This window comes from Anticarsia gemmatalis, chromosome Z (genome assembly GCF_050436995.1).
Source record: "Anticarsia gemmatalis isolate Benzon Research Colony breed Stoneville strain chromosome Z, ilAntGemm2 primary, whole genome shotgun sequence".
NCBI lineage: Eukaryota > Metazoa > Arthropoda > Insecta > Lepidoptera > Erebidae > Anticarsia > Anticarsia gemmatalis.
The window spans coordinates 1,641,413-1,667,805 of NC_134776.1; the positions used below are offsets into that span (position 1 = coordinate 1,641,413).

At 35.7% G+C, this 26,393-nt stretch overlaps 1 protein-coding gene across 2 annotated transcripts in view; it reads right to left on the minus strand.

The window, feature by feature from the left end:
* The window catches only part of LOC142986723 (uncharacterized), a 175,758-nt gene that overhangs the window by 54,925 nt on the left and 94,440 nt on the right, over nucleotides 1-26,393 (minus strand). For both annotated transcript variants that reach the window (XM_076135331.1, XM_076135332.1), the window contains exon 5: nucleotides 21,185-21,381. In XM_076135331.1, the coding sequence (XP_075991446.1) occupies nucleotides 21,185-21,381 (197 nt within the window). The remainder of the gene's footprint in view (nucleotides 1-21,184; nucleotides 21,382-26,393) is intronic.

Below are 26,393 nucleotides of genomic sequence, written 5' to 3' on the forward strand. Positions count from 1 at the left end.
TGCGAGGAAATTGGAATATACTGAATTCTAAATTGCAAAATTATTATTTTACAACATCAGGCAGTCTTCACTACAATTAATATTTTGATTTAGTAACTCGTCATAGGCTAAAGCCTTATGATTCGATATGACTACTACGAATAAAATCTAAAAGTTTAGATTGAAAAGCGTCTCAATTGACGTTGTGAACCAATCATTTCGTTTTAAAAGTAACTGGAAGTAAAAAAAATAGTTCGGCAAAGCTTCCCTGCTTCACTGATCTTTGAGTGCAAGAAGTACGAGCGCATATGATGCTTCAATATTATAATCTCAAAGGCAAGCACTCGAGATATTCTTAAGACTTTACAATAAACAGAGTCGGTGAAGACTTAATCAAAGCGACACTAACAACATTGAGTAACAAGCTCTCGTAAAAATAGAACTTGATCCATAACTAATTTAATATCGCGGTTCTTAAATATGAATATTATTTCATGGAGAATAGCTCAGGTCTTAAGACCTTGTTCCCAGTACGTTCTTATCGTCATTACAATTTTCTGAATAAACTTAAGCCGGATTTGTATGGAAGGAATTTTCATTATTAAAATGAAACTCAATTGCTTTGCAGCGGAATCATGGTCTCTTGAGAAAAAATAGTTTTTGTTAGTTCGCTCATGAACTTGGTGACATACCTACAAGTCAGACTAGACCTTAAGCTAACAATTCTATGAATTATCCGAACAGCTCAGTGGTTCAAGTATCCAAATTCAGCTTTTCTTTAAGGCACAGAGATGCTAAAGTGAAATACGAACAAGTGGCGACGGAATAACAAGTAAACTAAGGTATTTAATAATGCATCATCGGAGAGGAACACAGATAGCTTTTCAATTACATTTTCTTTCGTAAAGGAAATTGTTTGGTTTCTCTGCGTCTCCAAGCGTTATTACAAGCGGATTGAGTTAATATATTCCGCGGTGACGCAGTCTTCGTAGATCCCATCTAGCAGATTCATCAAGTTATCATAATGCCGCCCGCCTCATGTTCTGGGAACAGCCTCGATTTCAAACTAAACTACGTTTTAATCTCAAACACTAGGTTATTATTCAAACAAAATATTGCACGTGTTTTACTAACGTAATCTCTGCACCATGAAACTGTAATTTAAAATCCCGTCAGTGAGATTTTAAATATTTCGTTAATGATGATCAACAAGCGTGCAAACTGAATTATAAAGGCTGTTATATAAATAGAGTTAAAATATTAGATAAATAAGAGCTTATTTGAATGGCTATTTAATTTAAGCGGTGGACAAACAGGCGGCGGCGTCGGGGGCGTCGCGCCGTTACCCGCTGGTATTTGTGCGAGTCCAGCCGCGATTGTCTCTCCTCATTCATACCTCCTGCATTCATTACATATCGTATTTATACCCTTTGATGAGCCGGGCTGAGGCTGGATGTTTTGTTATGAGAGTAATTGAACGTCTCTGAAAGGCGGCTGTTATTACTACAATTGAACTTGGCGTCTGATTGTTCTACACTCATGATTGGGATTCTGTCGAAGAAGTTATAGGGAAAATATTGAATGGAACAGACAGGTGAGTTTTAGTATTAAGTTGACTGATAACAAGGTCGCAACCAATTCCTTGAATATGCTATCGAGATTTTCTATTAGAATATGGGCTCTTTTCAGTGTCGAATTTCGAAAAAGCTTTGAATCCGTAATTGATAGTTTTGTTAAGATTTACATTGGTATTTGGCATAAAATATAAAGTAGTATTGATAGATTTCGAAAAAACCCGAAACAGTAAATGACATGCACATATTGGGCCGTTAATCACCAACGTTACATGACAATTAAAGTGTCTGTGTACACTGTACGTGGACCGAGGCCGGCTTCATTAAGTGCAACCTCATTATACCGCCTTCGGCCCTACACTGCAGGGACGCACGTTTATTCATCAATCCATTACTGCTTAATCCTTTTACGCAACGTTTACGCGTGCTCGACCAACACCGGCCGGTGCAATCATGGCTAAAGGAAACAAATTGCGGTTTTCGTGTCTAAACTTTGGTTTTAGGAGTACAAGGCAGGAATGAAAGTATTGTATTGAGAGTAACTTGTAACGTTGTCATACCTTTTGTAACAAGACTAAGAAAAACCGGCCAAGTGCAGGTTGGACTGGCGCACGAAGGGTTCGTACCATTATTGTTATACTATAAATATTATAACGGTACTACTACTAATCGTATGGTTAGGTTCAACCTGGTGTCAAAGTTGTTCAAGCCACCCGAAAGCCTTTGACGTGGTTTAACGACTGTTATCATAATTGATAACAACCGGGACCGACTTTTTACGTATGTATGGAATAACCGCGCCAAGGATTGCTTAACCCACAGATCGTTTACCGACCGGTGAGCGCAACCGGCTATGGGCGCTTCATATAACGGTAAAAGAAATACATCATTCGTGAAAATTTCAGGCAGACAGACAGCAAAGTCTTAGTAAAAAAAGATTTTTACCCTTTAGATATGGAATCAAAAAAATTATGTGTTTAATTGCGGCGACTGTGTCGAGTAGAATTCGAAACCACAAGACACGGGGCGAACACGACAAAAGCGAAGTGACCAGTCTTGAGTATTCATGCAAAATTTGCAGTAACTTCGATTTCTACATATTGCACAAGTATTGAACATAATGAGTCAAGTTTTTATATGCCATGTTGTGAGGGAGTGGCTGAGATCTTGTTACAATGCAAAGCCTACAGACGACACAGCCTTCCCGGAACAACGTTTACGACAAACGCTAATTAATCCCTGGGAAAAACAGGCCGCCAAAACATTGAGCTTTAGGCGTTATGTTATAAAATGGGGAGTTTCTATATATTAACTGGGAAATCCGTGTATAAATCGTTTTTGAAGGATATCAAAAACTATACTATAAGATTCGTAACAGATTTTCAGTGAGCTACGGTTCAATTTAATAATAGCATTATAATGTAATTCATGAACATATGAAATTTCCATTGTTTATAATTATCGTATTTAGCAAATATCGTATAAAATATATAAACGTTTTAATTTGGGACTTGTCTATTGCCATAAAAACCCGACACTATTACCAAACTACGGAAGAGTGAGGAGAATGTTCTAATAATTGTCTCTCTAATTTGCTCAGGGAACCCCACCCGAGACCTCCTGTTCAACAGTCGCATACTGTACCACTCAGAGCACCGAGGCAGCCAATATTCTTTTAGGCTGGTTTTATAGCTACGCTGTCAGACGCGCCGTTGAGCAGCGCGCGTCTGAAATACGCGTGGTCCGCTGTAAAACGAGATTAACACCGCGCGTTTCGCCGTACCGGCGAACAGCGCTGCTCGAGCGCGTGGATAAGAGCAGAGGAGACAATTATTTCTTGGTGTTAAAGTAGTTAGTTGATGTGAATGTTACATCACAATCAACAAAAATATTTGTTCAAATGAAAATCAAATGCGCTTCGAGCAGTCGTCAAATTGCGCATCTCGAGGGACTTTTAGGCACATGTCGCTTATGAATCTCGATCTATGCATCGAGTGTTCAAAAGTCGAAATTCTAACTCATTACACTATTAGTTTCTCAAACTTATATCTCCGAAGGATAAAAATCCTTCTGAATAGTATGAATAACTATTATAAAGCACTTGTCAATATTGCTTGCCATTGTACACTGTGGTGCACAAGGCGGGCCGAGTGCCGTTCAACACACGACACACGACACACATTGTGCAATTACTGTCATTTTTCTATTTCCTCGACAGCCGGCCGCGTCCTGCGCTCGAACGCTACTTTAATTTCAACTACAATACTACTTTTATTAGCAGACAATAAAACGGGACTTAACTTTTGTATCTTTATAAAATACTATTTTTGCCGTACGTAATCTCTAAATGTACTATTTCAACAATAGTCGAGTTGTTACTTAAATGTAAGACGTAGAAATCCTTCGAAATGTACTCTAAAATATTGTATTTGTATTGTATTTATTATTTATTATATATTTATCTTCAACCTCCGCAAGTATGATCATATATCTACTTATCGCTCCCAACTTAGGTGGCTGCCTATTCGTGAGCGTCGTCACTAACGTGCACTCACGACTCTCTTCTCTTTTCTCTCTTCTTCTACTCCCCCAGCCTACCTATCTCCCTACTTTCAATATCTGTGCGACAATCACAATCGTTACCTCCGTTCCTCAAACAATCTTCTTCTTCTTCTCTATCCATCTCACACTTCTGGGTTTGTCAACTCTTCCTTTCCTGTCCAATCGGTTTTATTATGGAATGCGCTCCCTCTTGAAATCAGGATGTCCACTAACCGTCATACGTTTAAGAGCAAAGTGCGGAATCTCTTGTTAAAACAAGTAGCAGAATCGTCACACTCGTCTTAGTTTTTATTTATGTATATTTATTATTCATAATATATATATATATATTGTATAGTTCAGTATATTGTATATTTTATTATTTGTTTATGTATATGGGTATATGTATTTAATATTTTTTATTTGTTAATCATTATGTATGTATAAACCTATCTATATTAATTTAAGTACACGTACTATCGAACAAACTGAATCATGACCCACCATGTGCTCATTTTCTAAAATACGTCTATATACACGTAGGTCGAAATTCGCTTGAACCTACGTTTCCTTGGTAATGAATTTGTTATCTGTCATTATTGCGTCAAATCTTTGTGCGTCCATTATAGGAAATAATGTAACTATAAAAATTAAAATAATATAGGGTAACCAGTATAGTTATTACCCGGTTAAGGAATTTATAAACAATTATGGTCAATAGTATTCTAGTAGTACTCTATTATAAACGCAACTTAAATATTCTTTCTAAAGGACCATCAGTCATTTGTTTCAATAACTTTGGAAACATATAAATAAATTACTAATAAAAAAACGACTTCTAAAATCACAGTAATTGTCCAGCTAATTTTAAAACTTAACCAAAGAAGTAACCAGTATTCTAAAAGTGACATAGGTGTATTGCAATTAATTTGAACTGGTTACTTTAAAAATTAAAATAAACGTATTATTGCTTAACGTTGGCAATCACTGTATGCTGGGCAATGACTATAGTGGTTACCCTAATCGAAACGTTTCACAGATTTCTAAATGATTGCTGACGTGCTATTTGACATTTGACACAAATAGATTTTTTTGTCGTGAAAAGAGTTTAAACTATTAACATTCTAGATTCAAATTAAGAGTGATTTATCGAAAACGTATCTACGTACTGTGCTCACAAAGGTCAAAATTGTCTGAAGTCTTAGATACATCATAACACAGTCGTATTCATGTTTAGAATGTCCTTAGTGCAACTTTGACGATAGAGATGAATTTCTTACTGTTTTGACGGTGTCAAGCTAATTATCGGCAAAATGGGTCATGATTCAGTTGGCTCGATAGTACATACATGACTTTATTTTTATTTATTGGTAAACCTTGTTCTTAACGTCCTTTATTTTAATTTTTTTTAAACACCTATTTCTTTTAATCTCTGCATCACCCTAAGGTAGACTGGTAGATGATGCCTTTGGCATTAAGTCCGCCTATATACACATGTATATGAAGTTTAAAAATAAATAAACCGCAGTGCTTTAGTAAATACTGAAGGACTGACTGGCCTTAAGAAACTAGAACTAAATCAATTGTTTATTCATCAATTGATTTAGTTCTAGTTTCTTATAGTTTAGTTTTTTAGTTCTAGTTTCATTATTTACTTGTTTACGAAGGAACGTCATTTAGTTAATCGTGCACTTATACATAAACTAGCTGACCCGCGCAACTTCGCTTGCGTCACATAAGATAGAATGGGTCACACATTTCTTCTTGGTACTCTGCTCCTTTTGGTCGGAGCGTGATGATATATATCCTATAGCCTTCCTCGATAAATGGGCTATCTAACACTGAAAGATTTTTTTAAATCGAACCAGTAGTTCCTGAGATTAGCGCGTTCAAACAAACAAACAAACAAACAAACTCTCCAGCTTTATAATATTAGTATAGATATAAAATATATAAAATAAAAATAACATAGAATTTAAGTAGAAAAACACAATCATGCCCTGAAAGTTAATAATTTTTAAGTACCGTGCCGCAATACTAATATCGTGATATCTCCTAAACTATATGTCTAAATAACACACTGTAAACTGCAAAAATAATCTAAATTAAATGCTCGTGATGAGGAACTTACTTATTTTGATAAGGATATATGTATTATTGGTTATATCACCAGTTAAACATCACCCAACGAATTAAATGTTTTTTAATACAGAAAAGTAGTTTTTGTGGCTTAAATAAAAAAGCTGGATATATGTCATCGCGGACTTTTTTGTAGAACTAATAAAGACCAATGTTTTTGCTATACATTGTTCTTACTTGTATCCAACGGTATAAGCGGCGCACGCACAAATGCAATCTTCAATTAGATTTTTTTTCTGACTTCTTGAACATAAATCGCTATAACTCAGCTAATATAGTTTCAATGTATTTCAATTATATATAAAAACCTGTCGGAGAAAATACTCTTTCTATTAGTGAAAACCGCATCAAAATCCGTTGCGTAGTTTTAAAGTTTTATGCATACGAAGGGACTACAGACAAAATGGGCGACTTTGTTTTATACTATGTAGTGATCACAAGGGCAGTCTAATAGAAGTGAGACTTAAAAGCGACCTTGTAGAATATTTGAAGAAGTAAACACGCCGCAAGTTTGCGATGCAAGTCAATAATGTAATATCTTTAGACGAATATTACTGTCATATAAAGAATGCAACGACTGCGAATATGATGATTTTGATTTTAAAAAAGTTTGCTAGTGGTTTGATAGATCTTTTGTCAAAATGTTATGTGATGTTACTGCAAAATCTTGATACGTGTAGAAGCTGTATTGATGTCTCTTTCAAACCTTAAGTTTCCAGTAATTTGTAAGTTGGCGCCGAATAAAAAGACTGCACTAATTCCACCTTGCATTTCAAACGAAAGTTTTTTAATGAGTTATTAATATTAAATGTTTCTGAATTTAATAGCTAAATATAGAGGTAGCAGGTTACTCAAATATAAAATACATTTTGATATTTGAATTTGGTCAATATCAAAGTTCATTTGCAGTTAAAAGTCAACACAGGTGCGATTGAAGCTCTCGGAAAACGATATTAAATTTAGGTTCCGGCAACTGCCATCGGAATGTGACTAAATTGAACTATGATTTTCAGATTTATTACATTTGCTAGTAAAATTCGGTTTCGGATTATTCCTTTGACGAGGTTTCCCATACAGCCAATACTATTCGAGACTAAATATATTTCGGACTAAATCAGCTTTGATGCGGTTTGGTCATTTTGCCAGCAAATATTTGCAAAATATCCAGCCTCATTGCATATTTATTACCTGCTGGAAATGACCAATAAATATTCAAATTATTATTTTACTTACATGTAATACTGCATGGGATGGCGCACACATGTATTGCGGCCGGCGTTGTCGGTTGGTCGGTATTTTCCGAACAACAAAGCTAAACCGAAACAAAAGCTGCACGTGTCGCTATCATTCGGTAGAAATGACAAAAGTCAATCGGCATAAGTTCGTAGCCACCCAAGCGATTATATGACAACCGAGCAGTCTGTGATTCTCAAACATTATATTAAACTAGCTGACCCGCGCAACTTCTCTTGCGTCACATAAGAGAGAATGGATGAATTTTTCCCCGTCTTTGTAACATTTTTTTACTAGTACTCTGCTCCTATTGGTCGTAGCGTGATGATATATAGCCTATAGCCTTCCTCGATAAATGGGCTATCTAACATTGAAAGAATTTTTCATTTCGGACCAGTAGTTCCTGAGATTAGCGCGTTCAAACAAACAAGCAATCAAACAAACTCTTCAGCTTTATAATATTAATATAGATTAGCTTTGCCCAATGATTCTTTGAATATGCAGCAAGGCTCTATTTAAGTAGCTTTTACAAAAAGAAAAATATAGCACAATTTAAAATTTTCATAGTGCTGTATAAATAGTAGTTGTTTACCAATAAAGTGGTACATAAACGATGCGATTGCAGAACGAGCAACCTTGTCGAAGAACATTGCTTATTGAATCAAGACGTTGAGCTAATAATAATATGATAGATACAAATTGCCCCGTCTATTAACAACGACTCCAGGGACCATTGAGGGCAAAGGAAATTTCTCTTTAAAGAATAAACAGTCAATTCGTGTAATTCTTAAGCACACTAGAATTTTTACGTTTGTTTTGAAAACCTGGTTTTATTTGATACTAACTTTCTCGGGTTTAAAACATCTGTATGCCAAATTCATCAACATTTATTCAGTAATAGACCTAAGACCTAGAAAGAGTAACAAACATACGCTTATCTTTCCAAACTGTAGCGAGATTTAAAATACATTCCCAAAATAAATATTATGTCCGCAATTAATGGAAGCGTTAAACATTTTGGCGTAGTCCACAACAGTTTTACTGTCAAGTAATATAAACGTAGTGTTGTAATATGATACGTATTAAATGATTATACTAATTACAAGCCGGAACAGGGTCAAGACGTCTTCTACCAATTAGTAAACCAATCCTCCATTCAGCATTTGATAATAAAGTAGCCGAAAATTACAACAACCATTGTGTATTACACGATCTCGTTATTCATTGGAAGCCTACAAATCGCAGCCACGAATGTAAGTCGGAACAATTATCCAAGCAGTGTGTTTGTATTTGCGGTAAGCCGATGGATGCGGTCAGCTCAAGACCAGGCGCTACGTACATCGCCGAGGGCAGCCTGTGTGACATCTTTACACCGATAACATGACGTGCATTTGTACGCAGTGAGGTAAACACAGTAGCAAATAATTACATGACACTTTGAGTAAAGGGAACGAAAATGACAAGCCGGAATTAGGTTATCTTAAGAGGCATTAATTGCCTCCTATTGATGGGTTATCAAAATTACTAAAAGAACTTTGAATGACTGAAAAATATTTTTGTTTTTCGTAAAGCTTGTGTCTAGTGTTAGTCGCTGTCATCCTAAACTTAGAGCTTGTACATTTGTATAATTTTGAAGTAAATCTATAACCTAATGCAGGAATTGTAGGCCACCAAATCTGGGGGCACGGAAGTGCCCCCGCAAGTCGAGCAAAAAAAAAGCGGCACGGCCGTATAACATCCTTTTCTCGAAGCAATTCGGGCTATTTTTGACACCCCTATAATTTCGTTGTGGATAAAACAAGAAGCCTGGATTTTCAGCAACTAATCAGTCATTGTATAAACACGGTATATTTAAAATTTCAGTCAATTTGAACCAGTAGTTTAAGAATGACAACTTGTTAAAATTTTGAATTTTGTCACTCACTGATTCACTGACTCACTGACTCACCGATCATCAAAAGTCTAAGGTACTTCTAGCAGACTTAGAAACTTAAAATTTAGAATACAAATAGGGTTTAGTGTCTTAATCATGGGAAAAATTTAATATTTTCTTATTTCGGTCCAGTTTTCTAAATACATCATCTGCAACAATAACTTTGTAATCCCATATAAATGTATAAGATTACAAGGTTACATTTGCAGTTAATGAATTATTATTACTGTAGAAAATAAAATAAATAGGTGTAAATAGGTACCTACTGTACGAGGCATAACGGGAGGGAGTATAGGGTGAGTAACGATGTTTAGCCCATAAAACTGCACAACATTCCCATGGGAAAATATGTTGAATTATGAAAAAAAACGTCTTTCCATACAAATTGGACTTATGTTCGCTCTACAAAAAGAAGTGAGATGCCATCAAAAACATTCTGTAAAAACCTCAAGTCTCGCCGTAAAAAGTTGTAAGATCTATATAATACCAAGTCGATTAATCTATTTAGTCTCTACTTAAAGGACCTTCTGTCTTAAGTTATTATGTATGTTATTATCATACCAATTTAAAAAAAAATACATTTAAAACAAATAGATCGACTTGGTCATCGCAAGAAAACACAAATTCGCCATTAACATTTCAGGAGCATTAACTAACACATACACTACATACTAACAAACAAATCATGCGATGGCCAGGTCGGTCTATTTGTTTTAGAGGTATTTTTTTTTAAATTGGTATGATAATAACATACATAATAACTTAAGACAGAAGGTCCTTTAAGTAGAGACTAAATAGATTAATCGACTTGGTATTATATAGATCTTACAACTTTTTACGGCGAGACTTGAGGTTTTTACAGAATGTTTTTGATGGCATAATGATTTTATTGTACGAACAATTAATAAATCCATTCTCCACAATAATCACCTTTCATTTCGATAAATGATTGTCATTAAAACATTGTCAAGGTGTCGAGTGGTTGTACCCGACACCATCCATAGGTGTCTGACTGCGATAGTTCAGCGTGTCAACAGTGATCAAAGCGTCGATATTCAGTAAATGAGTGTTTGCTGTGCGATGGTTATTAGTTCCGCGGCCCCGGGCGTGGTGTGTTAGTTGTCGCTAACAAGTGACTAACGCTTTCAACTGCATTTCATATGGCTCTTTATTTATTTTGTTATAATGTGTTTGCTGATTTTGTCATTTAATTTCTTGTTTAAGTAAAATTACATTTATTTAGGCAAGATTTCTATTTTTTTTTTCTCCGATTTGGTAACAGATTGTTAGGAGATCATTCAAGTACCAAATTTAAAAATGCTAATTATGAAACTTTAGGTTTTCGAATTAGACTAAAATGACAATAAATACTAGCAGGATAGAAAAACACACCGATTCAGGAAAGCGACAAGATTATAGGTAAACGAAGAAAATCCCGCAACAGGAGCATCGATTGAACGAGATTCATTGAACAGTAAGTTATCTGGTAACAAACCATTACAAAACTTTAACAAGGTCCTGAACAGCATCTATAAAGGTAGGAGTTAAAAAAGCTGCACATAAAGAGAGCGAACTCTTAGAGTAAAGTTAGTGAGATAAGATGGCACTGCACCTTTCTAATTAATCTGCTATCCGCTAAGGGAGGGAAAGTTTCGAGCCGGACTTCTTGTTATATGGCGGATAGGAAAAAGTCGTGTATTTATAGAATCTGTATTTATACGTGCTAGCTAGTTTGTACGAGATACGTATAAGTCTGGGTCATCGAGTCTTATGTCGCTTTAGAGCAAACTTATTATGTATGTATTAAAAGTGGCACTTATTATTGGTTAGAAGTATATAGAGATTCTAACATGTGGAATTTCCATGGATGTCTAAAAAACGGTCACCGAGTAGTTAAAGTACCTATAGATTAAAGATTTGTTAAACGATGTGTGTTGCTTATTTTGCAATCTGCTTTAAGTTCTCTTTCATAATAAAATGTTCCTATTTAGAACCAAAAAACCTTATTGGTTTCGGTCGCCATCCGATTTTTATTTATAATACTGATCTTATCTATAGCTAAATGTATCAGTCTACAATTCTTTTATTCCAACCCATTTTCACCGCAAGTTGAATGCAGGTCAGCATACATCATAAATGTGTAATTTAAATACGTGCTATGTGCACGTCATATTTTAAAGTAAGATTTGAACGCGTGCGAGGTATGTGTGATTAAATTCCTCAGCGACTAACATGCCTGCTTGTAGTACACACCTCACTCCGTGCTATTGTTTTAGTAATGCTTTGTGTAGTCTGCTGTATGTAGTCGAATTAGAGTGATGGTTGATTGTTGAATTTTGTTAGTAGTATTAGATATTTCTAATTTGTGTATGATTAGGACAGTAACAAATGTTTTTTTGACTTTTGTCTCAACATGATTGCTCAGAAGTCGATAAAATTCGACTTTATAATATTTTATCTTTAACTTTTGATATAATTTGTGTGATTTAAAAGGAAGGTTTATGTGTTGTAAAGGGATTTTTTTACAAAATAACAGCTTAGACGGGGCGGGCCGCTGCAATCAGTTAAAAGTTTAATCCAAAGGTGAAAACCCTTAAAACTATTTTTTTAGTTCGTGTAAGTTTGATGATGAAAAAACCATGGACTTCTTTTCCGACGTGGCCATATTATTTTGCAATAACAGTAGTATATAGTATATATCATTCTAGTTTCATCAAAACTACGAACATTTCATTCAAAAGCCTTTTAAGTTGAGTAAGCACGTATGTTTGTTTATATTTCATTAGACGTTCTCTCGTTCAGTTTCAGAGTATCAATCCAATGTGCAGCAGTGAAGGAACTTGTATTGACATGATTGCGCACTGCCAGTCAACTACTGCACTGAAGCATTGAACTTTGTAGTTAACGTTTAATGCTTTGACGGAGTTTCGTATAAGTTTATGTTATGAATGTTGTATTATTGACATTTTGTTCCTCGTGGTTTGGTTAGAGATAGCTTAAAGGGATGTTAAAGTTTCGGTCTTTTTCTTCTTTCGTGTGGTTAGTGGTCAACATAATCTATTTATGCTGCCTATTAGGTTTAACAACTATGCATTGTTAAGGAAAAAAATATATCAAAGAAAGCCTATCTACTTTTTGAAATGTGTCTATAGCGAAGGATGTTTATTTAAATCGATGAAGTTAACAAAATAAGTGGCAAGACAGTGAGACTATTAATAGGTACTCTTTCTTTATACCGATCATTCGATCAACAAATTGAAAAAGGTTCAGAAAGTCAGTTCAAATGAAAAAAAAACACTCAGAACGATGTTTGAGAATTTCAGTAGCACAATCTCTTGATATCCTCTGAACAAACTAGAACACAAATGAGACTCAACTCATACAATAAGGCAGTGATCATTACCACCACTTGTTGTCCATTGTCGGCGTGGTACGACAATCACAAAGGCAATAGAAAGCAGCCGTCAATGGAATGAGGGCAAGTAGCCGGACTCAATACACGGTTGTTACCGGCCGCGTATTGTGAACGAGTTGAATGCACGTTCAAATACATTTCTTATTGACCACATATTGTTATAGTGTTTGCTCAAAATTCACGTTTCAGTGTTTATAATATATTGTAATTTGCATTATAATGGAAATGAAACTATTTTAGTGGGTTCCACTATCTCCGTTAATTCTTAAGCAATTTTATTTTGAAAATGGTAAGTTATAAGTCAGGCAAATGTAGCCTGGACTCTTAAACAAGGACTAATAATAATATATTATTCTTACTCAAATTACGTTTCTTACATAAAGCATTTTATTCATATTTTAGGTTAACAATAGTGTCTCTATACTCTTTCTTGTTAAAAAAAAACATTTTCTTTCACTAAAACTTGATTCTTGCTCTACGAAACTAAAATTTTATTTATGATAGCACCTGACTGGTCAACTACAAAGCGTCTGTGTACCGTGACTGCCGTCAGCTGCACGGACTTAGTCGCTACCAGTCGACTTGCAGTCACATTGGTTCATTCTAAGCTCCAACTGTTGCTAAGACATCGTGAGCTACTCTTTGTTACCTTACAATGTCTGACCGGGTGCTTCTTTATTGTTGTTGTAGTACTATATTGGAAGGTTTTAATGCTATTGTGGTTTTATAGTGGTATGAACACGATCGTTCATGAGCGGTAACAGATTTTTGGTTTATAGATAGTTGCCGTAAATCTTACAGCATCGGCTTACATAATTGTGTAAGCCATCGATACTAACAGCTAAAGGTCAATTTCGTACCACTCTTTCAGATATAAAGAAGTGTAATGCGTGATCATCACGTATTTTAAAAGAAAGTCAAATGACATTCTAGTACCGAGTGTAGTAAACGCTACACTTTGCAATCAATTGCACAGCACAGCTTGATTTAAAGCGTTACAAACTCTCACCCGCCTAACAAAGAGTGTTTGAATGTTTCCATTCCGAACTTTTGTTCAAAGCTGTTCAGTGGCAGTGTTAGCGGTCGTTAGGCATTTAAAGCATCGTCATGCACAGACATGCGGCATTGTGTCTAACATGATGTATTGACACTGACAAGTCTTTGACTGTGGGACACTCACTAACAGCTTTGTGGAGGGCTATTGCACATGTCACCAAAGGAAATCAAACGGTGGCGAAGGACGAAATCAACACAGTTAAAAGTTTTGGTGAAATTATTTTTTATTTTTTTGACACGTTCTAGATAGTGTCATAAGCGTGACAATGAATTAAGCCCGGTACGGTCACATCGTTTCTGCCCGCGACTTCGTTCGCGTGGAAAGATTTAACGGGGAACTAATGCATCCCATTCCTTAAGTCGGATTATAAATGTTTAATCAATTTTTCTAAGAATTATTTAGAAAACAGGCTAGACCATTATCCAAAGCAAGGATACACTCACTACGGTCAGTTTAAATAAATGTTATGTTATTTCCCCTATGCAAGGCAAAGCCCGCTAACTGATAATTTACCTACAGGTAAATGTAGAAATAGCTCCTAGTATCTTCTAAACGTACATAATGAGTGGATTTATTGGAAGTTGACCGCTTCAAATCAGATACGTGACACTAAACTAATGAGACCAATAGTCACGGGCGCTTAGTCACCACCATTTTCATAAAAATGTGAAGTGCATTCATTATTTTTAAGACTGTAGTAGTTTGCAAAAAGAAAATATAAAGTCTTGTTGCTTGCCAAAAAGAAGCTTTGAACCTTATATGTCATTAATTATTAACAAAACTAATGATTATTACTACGATTTATTAGTTAGTTTGTACAATACATTTAAGAGTTGACTCAAATATTTGTCTTGAAATAAAGTTGTTTGATAATAACTGTCACAGAATCTCTCATTGTCCTTGACGGATCATCGTAAATAACAACGTCTTTTATCTTCGTGTATTTCGGGCGTTCTTAACAAATTGTTCAGATTAATTTGTAATAGGATAGAAATAGCTTGGGGTCATTGAACTGCTAACAATTGTTTATAAGACGAACAAAATCCGTGTTATCTGTACTCTTCACATTGTTTTCGTGTGATACTGACACAGATGCGAGTTCGTGAATTAAACCATATGGTTAGGTCGGAAACAGCTCGCGTCATGGGGGATAAATAAATAATGTTATTTATTTATGTTTATATTTAGGACAAACTACTTTCTTTACCTCTATGTAGCTTGAATTTTTCTGACTAGAAGACTATTGTCCGTTTCAGTACAGTATAAAAGTCAACAACTATTCACGTGAATATTATGTTAAATCAAAGGAAGAAAATTATATTTATTTCTTATCAATCTTCAAAAATTGGCTACAGTCATTTCACTTCGTATCTCTTTGCCGTTTAGTAAATGTTATGATTGGTCAATTTTAAGAGGCTAATCAAAACAGCGATGTACGAATGTCGCCTACATATATTATTCTAGATTAGCCACAATTACCGAGTCGGTTTAGACAGCGAGGCAATTCACTTAGGAACCTAAACAACGTATGCAAACTTCAAGCTAATTAGCACTGCGATTGCACTTATACAGATTATAATCTTATGAACCGACGTGTAATAGCGTGCTCTCATAGCTCATTGCTTCACTCGCGTAATTATACTATCTATACTTACTTATAATAAATCTGTAGAGAGGTCAATTCTGTACATTGAATATATTAAAAAAAAAAAAACCAATGGGGGACGTTTAGTAACGGATAATGATACCGAATCTGCAATTTATAATTTTATTTTCTGTCTGTCTGTCCTCCGTCTGTATGTTACGCTGTCACGTGAATGCACTGAAATTTGGTATATGCATAGAATAAGTAGTGGAGCAACTTATAGGATACTTTTTATCGCATAAAATTTCATTACCACTGAATCACTCTTGTACTAAAATGCCTCCAACAATGTTAATCATAAAACTGACACTTTTTTTCTTTTATAATGTTCACAACCAATGGCTCACTTGCTGCCCATATTCTTATTATCACATGCTAGTAGGTGCTCCCAACATACGGTATGATCAGAGAGCAATTAATAACCTAGCTATATTCATTTTCCTTAATTGACGTTTAGTCTATATCGCTGATTGTTGGCAGCTCCTCGCATGATCAATTATTGTATCAACCACATTGTAAAACTTTTGGCGATTGAAAAGAGTAGCCGTGAGTTTCTTGCTAGCTCTTCTCATAAGGCTCTACCCCCTTTCCGAGCTAGTGGTAGATTCAGTAATTGTAACGACTATCATAAGTGTCAATATCTATACTTATAATAAATCTGTAGAGAGGTCAATTCTGTACATTGAATATATTAAAAAAAAAAAAAACCAATGGGGGATGTTTAGTAACGGATACTGATACCGAATCTGCAATTTATAATTTTCTTTTCTGTCTGTCTGTCTGTCTGTCCTCCGTCTGTATGTGTCACTATCACGTAAAAACTACCGGATAGAATGCACTGAAATTCGGTTTATGCATAGAATAAGTAGTGGAGCAACTTTTAGGATACTTTTTATCGCATAAAATTTCATAGATTTTTAGAAAACTGACAAAAATACGTAGAAATCGTTTGAACCTGCGTTTTCTCTAAAGAGACCATAGATAGCGTTGCAATCCATTTCACATCATTCGCATATCTTGTATATTTAGCAGTTACTTGGTTATCATTGCACATCTGCTTAGTTTTGGATCAAATGACCGTGTGTAAATTGACCAATGATATTTATTATTTATAAAGTTATTTTAGCCTCTTCAAAATCTTTTACATTTATAAAAAAATATAAAAACAATCTTCAACTAATTTTGTCCGACGTGTTAAACGCACTTGTAATAAAAGCACATATCTTTTGTATCCTTTACGTCATGTTCAAACCATGTCATAAATTTCGTTTCATTTTTAAACAATACCTTATGCTTCCACGAAAGCTAAATAGAGATTTTTCCTGTCTTAATATCAGTTAATAGAGTGCTAAACAAGGTGTAGGAACAACAGGAGTGGTACAAAGGATAGGTTATTAGTCTCCGGCGCTCATTATCTGCGGTTAAAGGAAGGAGAGCTTGCTTTATGGAAACTGACGGCGCGGACGCTTGTTGTTCACACTGGCTTTTTATTTACCGACGCTTTCTAATAAAACTGTACGATACGCCTGCATTAAGTGTTTGCTGTTTAAATCATGTTTAGTATGATTTGTATATAGTGATAACGAATTTGGGAAAAGAGGTAAAGATATAAGTTTAAAATTGACATAGTTGTTTTCTGTCAAAACCGTGATGCCCTTCCTTTAATGTCTTAAAGGAAGGGCACGAGGAAGGACACGAGGTAGGGGTAGGTAGCGACAGCTACCTACCCCTACCTCGTGTTCTTTCAAGACACAGACTCGTATGTTAGATCATACGTAGGTATAATTAATTAGAACCTGTCATATCACATAACTAAGTTGTAATATTGTTTACTAGCTGACCCGCGCAACTTCGCTTGCGTCACGTAAGAGAGAATGGGTCAATATTTTCCCCGTTTTTGTAACATTTTTTACTGGTACTCTGCTCCTTTTGGTCGTAGCGTGATGATATAGAGCCTATAACCTTCCTCGATAAATGGGCTATCTAACACTGAAAGAATTTTTCAAATCGGATCAGTAGTTCCTGAGATTAGCGCGTTCAAACAAACAAACAAACAAACTCTTCAGCTTTATTATATTAAGTATAGATATATTTCCAAGCCGTTACAGTAAACACCTAACAGACAGGGAAATCAAACTAGCCAATTAATATCTAGAGCACTTAATTTGCATACACCTGATTCATCAACATTCATATATGCACCCTTTTAGATTAATTTGATTGACTCTGGTCTAGATTGTCGCACGTGGACTCGCGCACACGTGCCCACACGCAGCCACACGCGGCCTGTGGCATCCCACGTCACTCGTGAACATCCTGTGTGCATTTTATAAAAGTTGAATGCATAATTACGCGCTGTGGGCCGCAAATTTCCATATTAACTACTCCACATAATAAAACGCTGCGGCTCGTATGCGCGTAATTAATAACGTAATATTACTGTGAAAAATCGCATCGATGATATTAACAAGAGTATCTATGTGATACCCAATTACGAGGCTGAGTTTTGTGACGTACTTTGGATCAATAGGTAGGTAAGATAGCAAATCAAATCTTTGTTACGTGCGAGGTAAATGGAAAATCGTGTATTGTTGGTCTAACCAAAGACCTATGATATATGTACTTGGCTATAAAAGTCAAAATATGTACTCAGAAATTCAGCCTTAATGCCATGTTAAAACTTATGTTGATGCTAAAGCACAAATCTTTTAAGATGTTTTCTAAAGTGTCTAATGTGACATCACCAGAAGGATTTAGGAAGTAGGCATTATGATACCGAAATTAATAATAATCTCAACAAATCTATTCTAAAAATAGCGTGCACAACTGCTCATAGCAAAGTTGTCGTTGTGACGCAGATTGATAAAGACCTATGACCACGTAATGGCCTGCAATGGGCGGAATTGATTGATTGATTGAATAAACTCCTTGTTTTCATGTACATTCTGTTCTATGTATGTTTGTGTGTTGGAGACAGATGCAGTTACACGTTATTGATATAAAGTGAGATGCTATTTTGAGACGATAGAAATGATTATCTAATTGATTTGAGACGCAGTTTAAAATTGGTAGTTCAATAGTTAAGACATCGAACTTACAAGCTAAAACTTTCTGGTATGAATACTCCGGGTTGTGCTCAGAATCCATGATAAATATACGAGTCGTTAAAGTCAGCTAAAGGATTAACGAAGGAAACAATATTATTTGTTAGTGAGCTACTAATAATACATACTGATGTAACATGTTTGCAGAGCTGGGGGATTCAGCGCTTTCTAGATATAAGAAGAGGACTTTTAAAGACGTAGTTTTACTAAGTATATCATTGTGTGTGTTTCATTTCCGTCAAATTATATTTTTTCAATATTTAGGTATTCAAATAATGTGAAGACGGAAGAGGACTAAAACAGTAACGGACTGGCGGCCATGGTACGGGCGAAGATCGTAAGGAAGGCCTTCAACTAGATGGTCGGATGACATTGTGAAATTTGTATGACTGCAATGGATGAGACAAGCGCAGGATCATGGCGTACTAAAGAGGAGGTCTATACTCAACTGGGTAGAAATGGACTGATTAATAGATAAAATTAAAATAACGCAATAACGGTCAAAAACATCTTCTAGAGTTTTAACTGTACAAGACACACTAACATTAAACAATTTCCCATTTACTAAGTGACAACCAGTATAACAATGGAGCCATCATGTTCCTCAGAGAGTCAACGTGCAGTAATGACAAGATTCATCGACATCCCCCGGGGACGGAGCGTAACTGGGTAACTGTACATGTGGGATGTGATAGTCCACGACTGTTGGAAATTCTTAGTGATATAACATACTTGTTGTCATTAAAAGTATGGATATAAATGTCTATTGAGTAAGTTCGTGGTTTGTTTAATAAAAATGTAACAATGAATGCCAATTGTCAACAAAAAGTTAGAGGATTTGTCAAGTGATATGGAACGGCAATTAATATCCACTATCAAACTAGCTATGGAATGGCTAGTATTCTACTTAGTCATTTTTGACACATAGTTCTCGATACAAAGGCGATACTGCAGTATGAATGTAGAGCAAAAACTGCCTCTGCAGTTTTGTACACTACTCCTGAGCCATATAAAATAAAATTACAAACATTGTACTATAGACGAACTAAACATGTAGCAAAGTTAGTACACAAGTAATTAACAGTAAAACCATTGTCGACACAGTGTCGGAAGCGCTGAGCAAACAGAAGGTCAACTCGGTTATGTCCTGCGCTTTCATTAGAGGAAGTTGTATGCACGTGGAGCTTCGGGAGTTGCTCAGACATGTGTATAGTTTGTGTTGTTGTTTCAATGGTCAAGTTGAAGATTGATACTGTATGTCATATAGGTACTTGCTAACATGAGGTTGCCTATGTGGCGCGGTCAGTTGTGTGTACTACTGCAGCGCAAAAGTCTTTGGGTACGAATTCGGGGCTGGAAAAATACTATTCCTTTTTTTTGCCAAGAGATACTTAGTGAATTTTCCGAAGTTACGAAGTTAATTTTAGCAGATTTCCGTGCCTTTGAGGACACTTAAAGCCTTTGGTCCTATACCTGACTTGTAGTTATTGGTAAAAACACATATTTTTCTAATGCTGTATCTACCTGTCAGTCATTTGACAAAACTAACAGTCTTGCAATGACCCTAAGCAAAAGTTTCAAAGGCTTCTTCACAAAATACAGTTGCATATATTGTATTTCTGCTAATACATTACTAGAGTGCAGAGGTTAACAGGCGTTTAGTCTGCTTTGATCGGTCGCCGGCGTCGCGTGGCAGTGCACAGTGTACCGTGCGGCGCGATCAAAGCCCGACAAGTGGCGCTAATTGCCGTCGCGGGCATAATCCACACAAACCTAACACTGATTTGTTCACACTATGAATTAAGCATTTGATACAATTATTCATTATGCTCGATATGTCTGCGACTCTGTGCGCGTTGAAAGATTTTGAGGTAAGGTATCTGGTGATCGAGGTTATAAACGTGTAAAAAATAGTTTTAACGCGAACAATATTTCTACTAAACAAAATGTCTATAACGAATCGATATCAAAGCTGAAAGACAAAAGTGTTAAAGTATCCTGGAGGCTTGAATAACTTTAATACATTGACCACTAACCACACGATAAAGGAGAAGATTCCGTGGTAAAAATAACGCGTAGGTAAATAATATCATTGATGTGCGAATAGCACATTTAAAATTAAACAATTCGGTTTACGACAAGAAATTATTTAAAGTATAAACACTACTACCATAGTCCAACAACTTAATAGAGAGCCTTTATAGCGTCATTGGTCTGCAGACATTTGCAGCTATTTGGCAAAGTTTGAAAATATATTATTTACTAGCTGAACCGCCAAACGTTGTTTTGCCAAAAATTAAAAAAAAATGTCACAGGGGCATGAAAAATAGATGTTGGCCTATTCTCAGTCCTACTCAATATGCTCACAAAATTATGATATGAGAATCGGTCAAGCCGTTTCGGAGGAGTACGGTAACGAAAACGGTGACGCGAGAAGTTTATATATTAGATAATGCCATACCAAGGCTCTCTACTAAGTTGCTGAACAGGTAAACTTTGTAATTTCCACAAAAATATAACGCGAAGAAATCGTAAATTTCACCGAGTTATATATTTGTACTTACCCTTGTCTGCTGCAGGAAACAGTGCATAGCTTGTGTTACATCTGCAGCATGAACCGAGTTGTGGTAGGGATTCGAACTAAGATAGCCGTCTTCTAGGCGGGTGAACAACCGCCAAAGACTGAGCATATCTAGTTGGAAATAGTTCACTAAGTCATATTGGGTGAATAGATGGATACTAAGTACTGGGAGGCAACGGCCTGTGGACAAAAAATATTAATATTAGTACATACACTCAAACATTCAAACAATTTCTTACTAAACAAACAACGAACTACATGAGCAATAACTTAGTAATACTCAGAGATAATGACAGCTGTCAAAGTAGTGTCACAATGACATTTGATACATATTATTGCAAGGTAAGAGAAGGCTTTTGTGTTTTTTGCAAGTGATGTTCCCTTATTTTATTCCCTAATGGCATAAAGGTGTGACTTAGAAGATATATTTAGCTTAAGAACTCCCTAGACATTCGACTTAAACAGAACATACTTTCGTAGCGTTTTTCAAAATGTTAGGTTTGTTCTATATGCATTTTAACACACTGTATTTTGTTGTGCGTAACAAGTAGCGTTCTTTGGTTTGTGTCTACATACAGGAAAATAAAGCGTAATTAGGTTTTATTACAGTACCCAAAGATAAGCTAAGGAATACACCTGAACTACTGGCGATAGTCAGCAATACACATAATAAAAGTTTCTTATCAAATTCACATTATCTTTTAATTCATCAACTTTGTACCAAGTACCTACTACAAATCTTGAGTAAAATAGTAAGCCACCATTTTAACAATCCAGTAAAATCACGAGAAAAGACGGCAAGAAACTCACTCGTGTAAATAAAAATTACCCACAATAAAAACCCACCCAAGAGGGGTTAATTTGACTATTTACAAAGTAATATCAAGTGTATTAGTCACTAAAAAGTAGTAGAAAGTGACGTAATCCAGTTCACCTTGGGGGGCGGAGCAGCCAGCTCGTGCAACAGGTGGCTCACACTAGCAGTATTCTATTCATCGCAAACAGACTTGCATTAGTACAACATAATTAGCTTTCAACACTTGCGACTATTTAACACTTTCTAAGATTCTTTTGGTGGGTTATTTTTGAAGGAATTGCAATGGGCTCGCCTCCTATTAGGGGTCATAATTGTTAATGCCGAATCGCAGGTGTATTTCATACTTAGCATACACCTTGTACAACCGGCGTGATATTATGAGTGCATTTAGTAAGAAATTCAGAATTCGGTGGAGATACTAAAAGTGTTTTAGTAATGCTCCCTGAGTTTAAGGAAGTCTTTAAGAAACCCCTTTTTATTAGCTAGAGGGTTGATGTCATCTTTCTTATTCATGAAGAAGACACTTTATAGCTGGGCAATTGTTACTTTATGGTAAGTATTACCTGATTGAACTTGACCAAATTATTGTACAAAGCTTATTTTTATTTAGTTAACCACCCGCATAACCGCTTGATTTTTCTTAAGTGTTTATTACTATGAAGGTTTTTAGACAGCCTATTTATAAGAAAATGGAACGCAATTTACTTCATACGACTGTTATAAAAGTGCAGCATTTAATATCGCGAATTAGCAAACACCGAAGCTAATTTTCAACGTAGCAGTTCAAAAGAACTTTCCGATCTAAAGAGTTATGCCAATACTTATAAATGCCTTAGATATCGACGTCAGTTGCATACAAGCTACTACGGCAAAACCAGACAGATTTTATAAAAAAACACCTCTGAACCTCTGAGACGTGTTCTTTTTACCCCTTTTTATGATTTACCTAAGACTTTTATGTGGCAGTTTCTAACTAAACGAATACACGTTTAGACTTTTTATCTTAGTGTATTTTAATTTTTGCACTCATTATGAGAGAAGGACCTGTACTTGATTTATAATATCTATTTTAATTAATACACACGAACTTCTAATTATACAATTGCATCTAGTAAGGAGATGAACGGATACTTTCCTTCATATCAGAGTTTTGGATTTGGTCCATCGTAATACAGAAAATATTACAAACGCATGTCTAATAATAAATGGCTTAATAAACCGATCATACATCGTCTTTCGCGGTAGTTAAATATACACAAGTATATAAATCGTGACGTTACAGTACGTGAGTTAAGTTTCTTGAAACATAAAAGGAAGACATTTCCATTGTGCTCGTATATTTTAGTTAGAAGGTCAGATTGAGGCAAAAAGGAAACGCTAACAAAAAGAAAGTACAGCTCAAGAAGGCAAACTTGCAAATATACGGAACATTGTGATATCTTACTTTTGAAGATGATTATAAAGCCACGAATTATACTTTGTCAATTTTATAATAACGACTGCTCTGTAAAATCTGATTATTGAAAATTTTGTTTTGCCACTTTTTGAATGTGTGAAAAATACAAAAAAACAGTATAATAACTACTTAGAGCCTACACTACGTTTCTTAGTAAAACAGTTAGTTTCTTTCAGTGTTTCTTTATGGGGCTCTATAAAACTCGATACCACCTTTTCCCTCTTTTATTTATCTAGCCTATTTCTGTGTCCAATAGCTGAGCAAAGGCCTCTCCCATAGACTCTTTTTTTCCTTTAGATTCAATAATTGTAACGAAAATCGTAGGTGTCAATTCAGTATCATAAAGGGACTAAACCGAACCAAGATGGTTTAGAAAAGAGTAACACTTAGCACGAACGGGACATAAACCTCATGATCAGAATCGCCTACAGAGACCATTTTTGAAAATATATGAATAGTTCCATCTTTACAACTGTACGGAAACCGCGACGCTTCATACTTTACCTACCCCCATGGGAACAAGACAGTTATTTTTAAACTTTCTATTTTATTATACTCGTACATTTTACTGACCTTTTAAACGACGTTTATTTAAGAACTTACACTTAAGCGCGCGGTGAAGCCGAGGGAATAACATATACTCGATCTCGATATTATTTGCGAAATTTGTTCGTATTTGTGGCAACTTATTGAAGCAGTGGAAACCGGGAAATTCTACGTTCTACGATAGATGTTCGGAGCTATCGAAACGACAAACTTTTACATAATAAACAGTTGCGGTTCCGTTTGAAATTCAGTAGCGTCAATATCTGATCTCTTGCTTCGATAGATATGATTTTCATTCACTATTACAGTATTTTCAAACTCTAAATGATTAAGCATGTGCATTGCAATGTTGAAACTGATCTCAAATCAATGTCAAAAGTCAAAAGAGGTGTACGTTGTCGGGTGTCGGACTAACTTAGGTAGTTACCATTATAGGATAATAAACTTGTAAAATTTAAGGACATGTAAATGGATATTTAAGTAAAATATGTAAAAATATAAGTAATAGTTCCATATTCATCATACGTTCACGAAACAAACCGTGTTAATGTGTGTCACAATAATTATTTACGAGTTAAACAGCGCGTCGAATCTCACCAGCTAATAGCGCGTATACGCTCGTTAGCTGAAGGCTGACGGGCGGCGTACAAAAGGTTCGCTCGTGGCGCGGCCCGTGTGTCGCAACTACCTACGTGCTAATTCGTAACGCATCACCGCCATTGTGGCCCTAAGCCGGCTATTGTGGCAAATTGGACGATCTTAAGACAATACACTCTCAACATGTTTGGTCACAAGTGTTGTTTTACTTTTCGTTTTTAACTTTAATAAGGTTTATACTAGTCCATGGCCGCGCTAGGTTCTCTAAGCCATCACACTCCTTTACAACAAGATGAAGCGAAGAACGGTGCGAACCTAGTTTATAGGTCATTATCTGTTGTGAGCAATTATTAAGCTTAACAGATATTAGACCAATAGCAATCCAAAACGATATTCTCTAGTGTCGATACGGTAATAACATATGAAACAGCGCATTAAACAGGTTCCTTAACATTTATTTTCTGAGTTATTTATGATACGTTGTTATAAATAAATGTGGATTCTTAGTCTCAGACGGTTGTTCCAATATTTTAAAATCACTGAAATGAAATCATTACCTAACTAAATCTACAGCCTATTTCTAACCCTCATCTTACTACTTTACATTAAACCAAGACAAATTTTACGTCGATTTTTATAATAGCAGTTATTTTTGAACCAATACGTCCATATGGAAAGCCAGTTTGATCCGTGGCGATTATCCAATCAATAAATGGAGCAGAACAGAGAGTTTGGTTTTTAATCTGACGGTTGCACTTCAATACCCGCTGCGGGATTAAAATCTAAAGCTTTGCAGAGACCATCAAACTGATTTAGAAATGGATGGATTGTTTTCATAACAATATATCTATACTTATAATAAATCTGTAGAAGGGTCAAGGTCAGGTTTTTTCCTGTCTGTATGTTACGCTGCCACGTAAAAACTACCAATTAGAATGCACTCAAATTTGGTATATGCATAGAATAAGTAGTGGAGCAACTTATAGGATACTTTTTATCGCATAAAATTTCATATATTTTTAGAAAATTGAAAAAAATACGTAGAAATCGTTTGAACCTGCGTTTCCCTATAAAGACCATAGATGGCGTTGCAATCCATTTCACAACATTGGCATAGTGAACGCGGCCCTGGCCGTATCCTTTACCTGTTGTCGCACCAACCAATAGATGGCGTTATAGTCTGCGACAAAGCATGTTTTTCCTTATTAATTTATTTTGATGGCTTTATTGTAAAAAAAATACCTTTGAAACAGGCTATACATTTATAAGATTTTCAAACATAAATGTTGTATGATATATTACACAAAAATGTTGGTTTACGTGGGCCCGCTGCGGTCGGGATATCCTAGATGGCTAACCGAGTAATTTCGTTTGTTGTCGTTGTTCGCCGTAACTAACAGATGGCGTTGCAGTTCGTAACACATAACCAAATTAATTGGTTGCATTAAGGAAATAAATTGGATAGCTATGAAACAGAGTATGTGGTAAGTTTTAAAAAATAAACAACGGATGATATATAAAAAATAATTACGGATTACGCGGTTTCGGACGTATCATCGCAAGTATACATTATTACGCGTGTGAAGAGCTCCGGCGCAGATAGGTCTGTCTGTAGCTATAATATTCTGAATCCAGGCGGGTAAGCAATGGTCAGTCTATAATAAGGTATTATATTTTACACTGTAAATTGGTACGGATACAGACGAGAGAGGAAAAGAAGGTAACCACAGGAAATCAGGCCTGCCTGAGCCTGTGTCACATTGTGTGTCCCTTTCG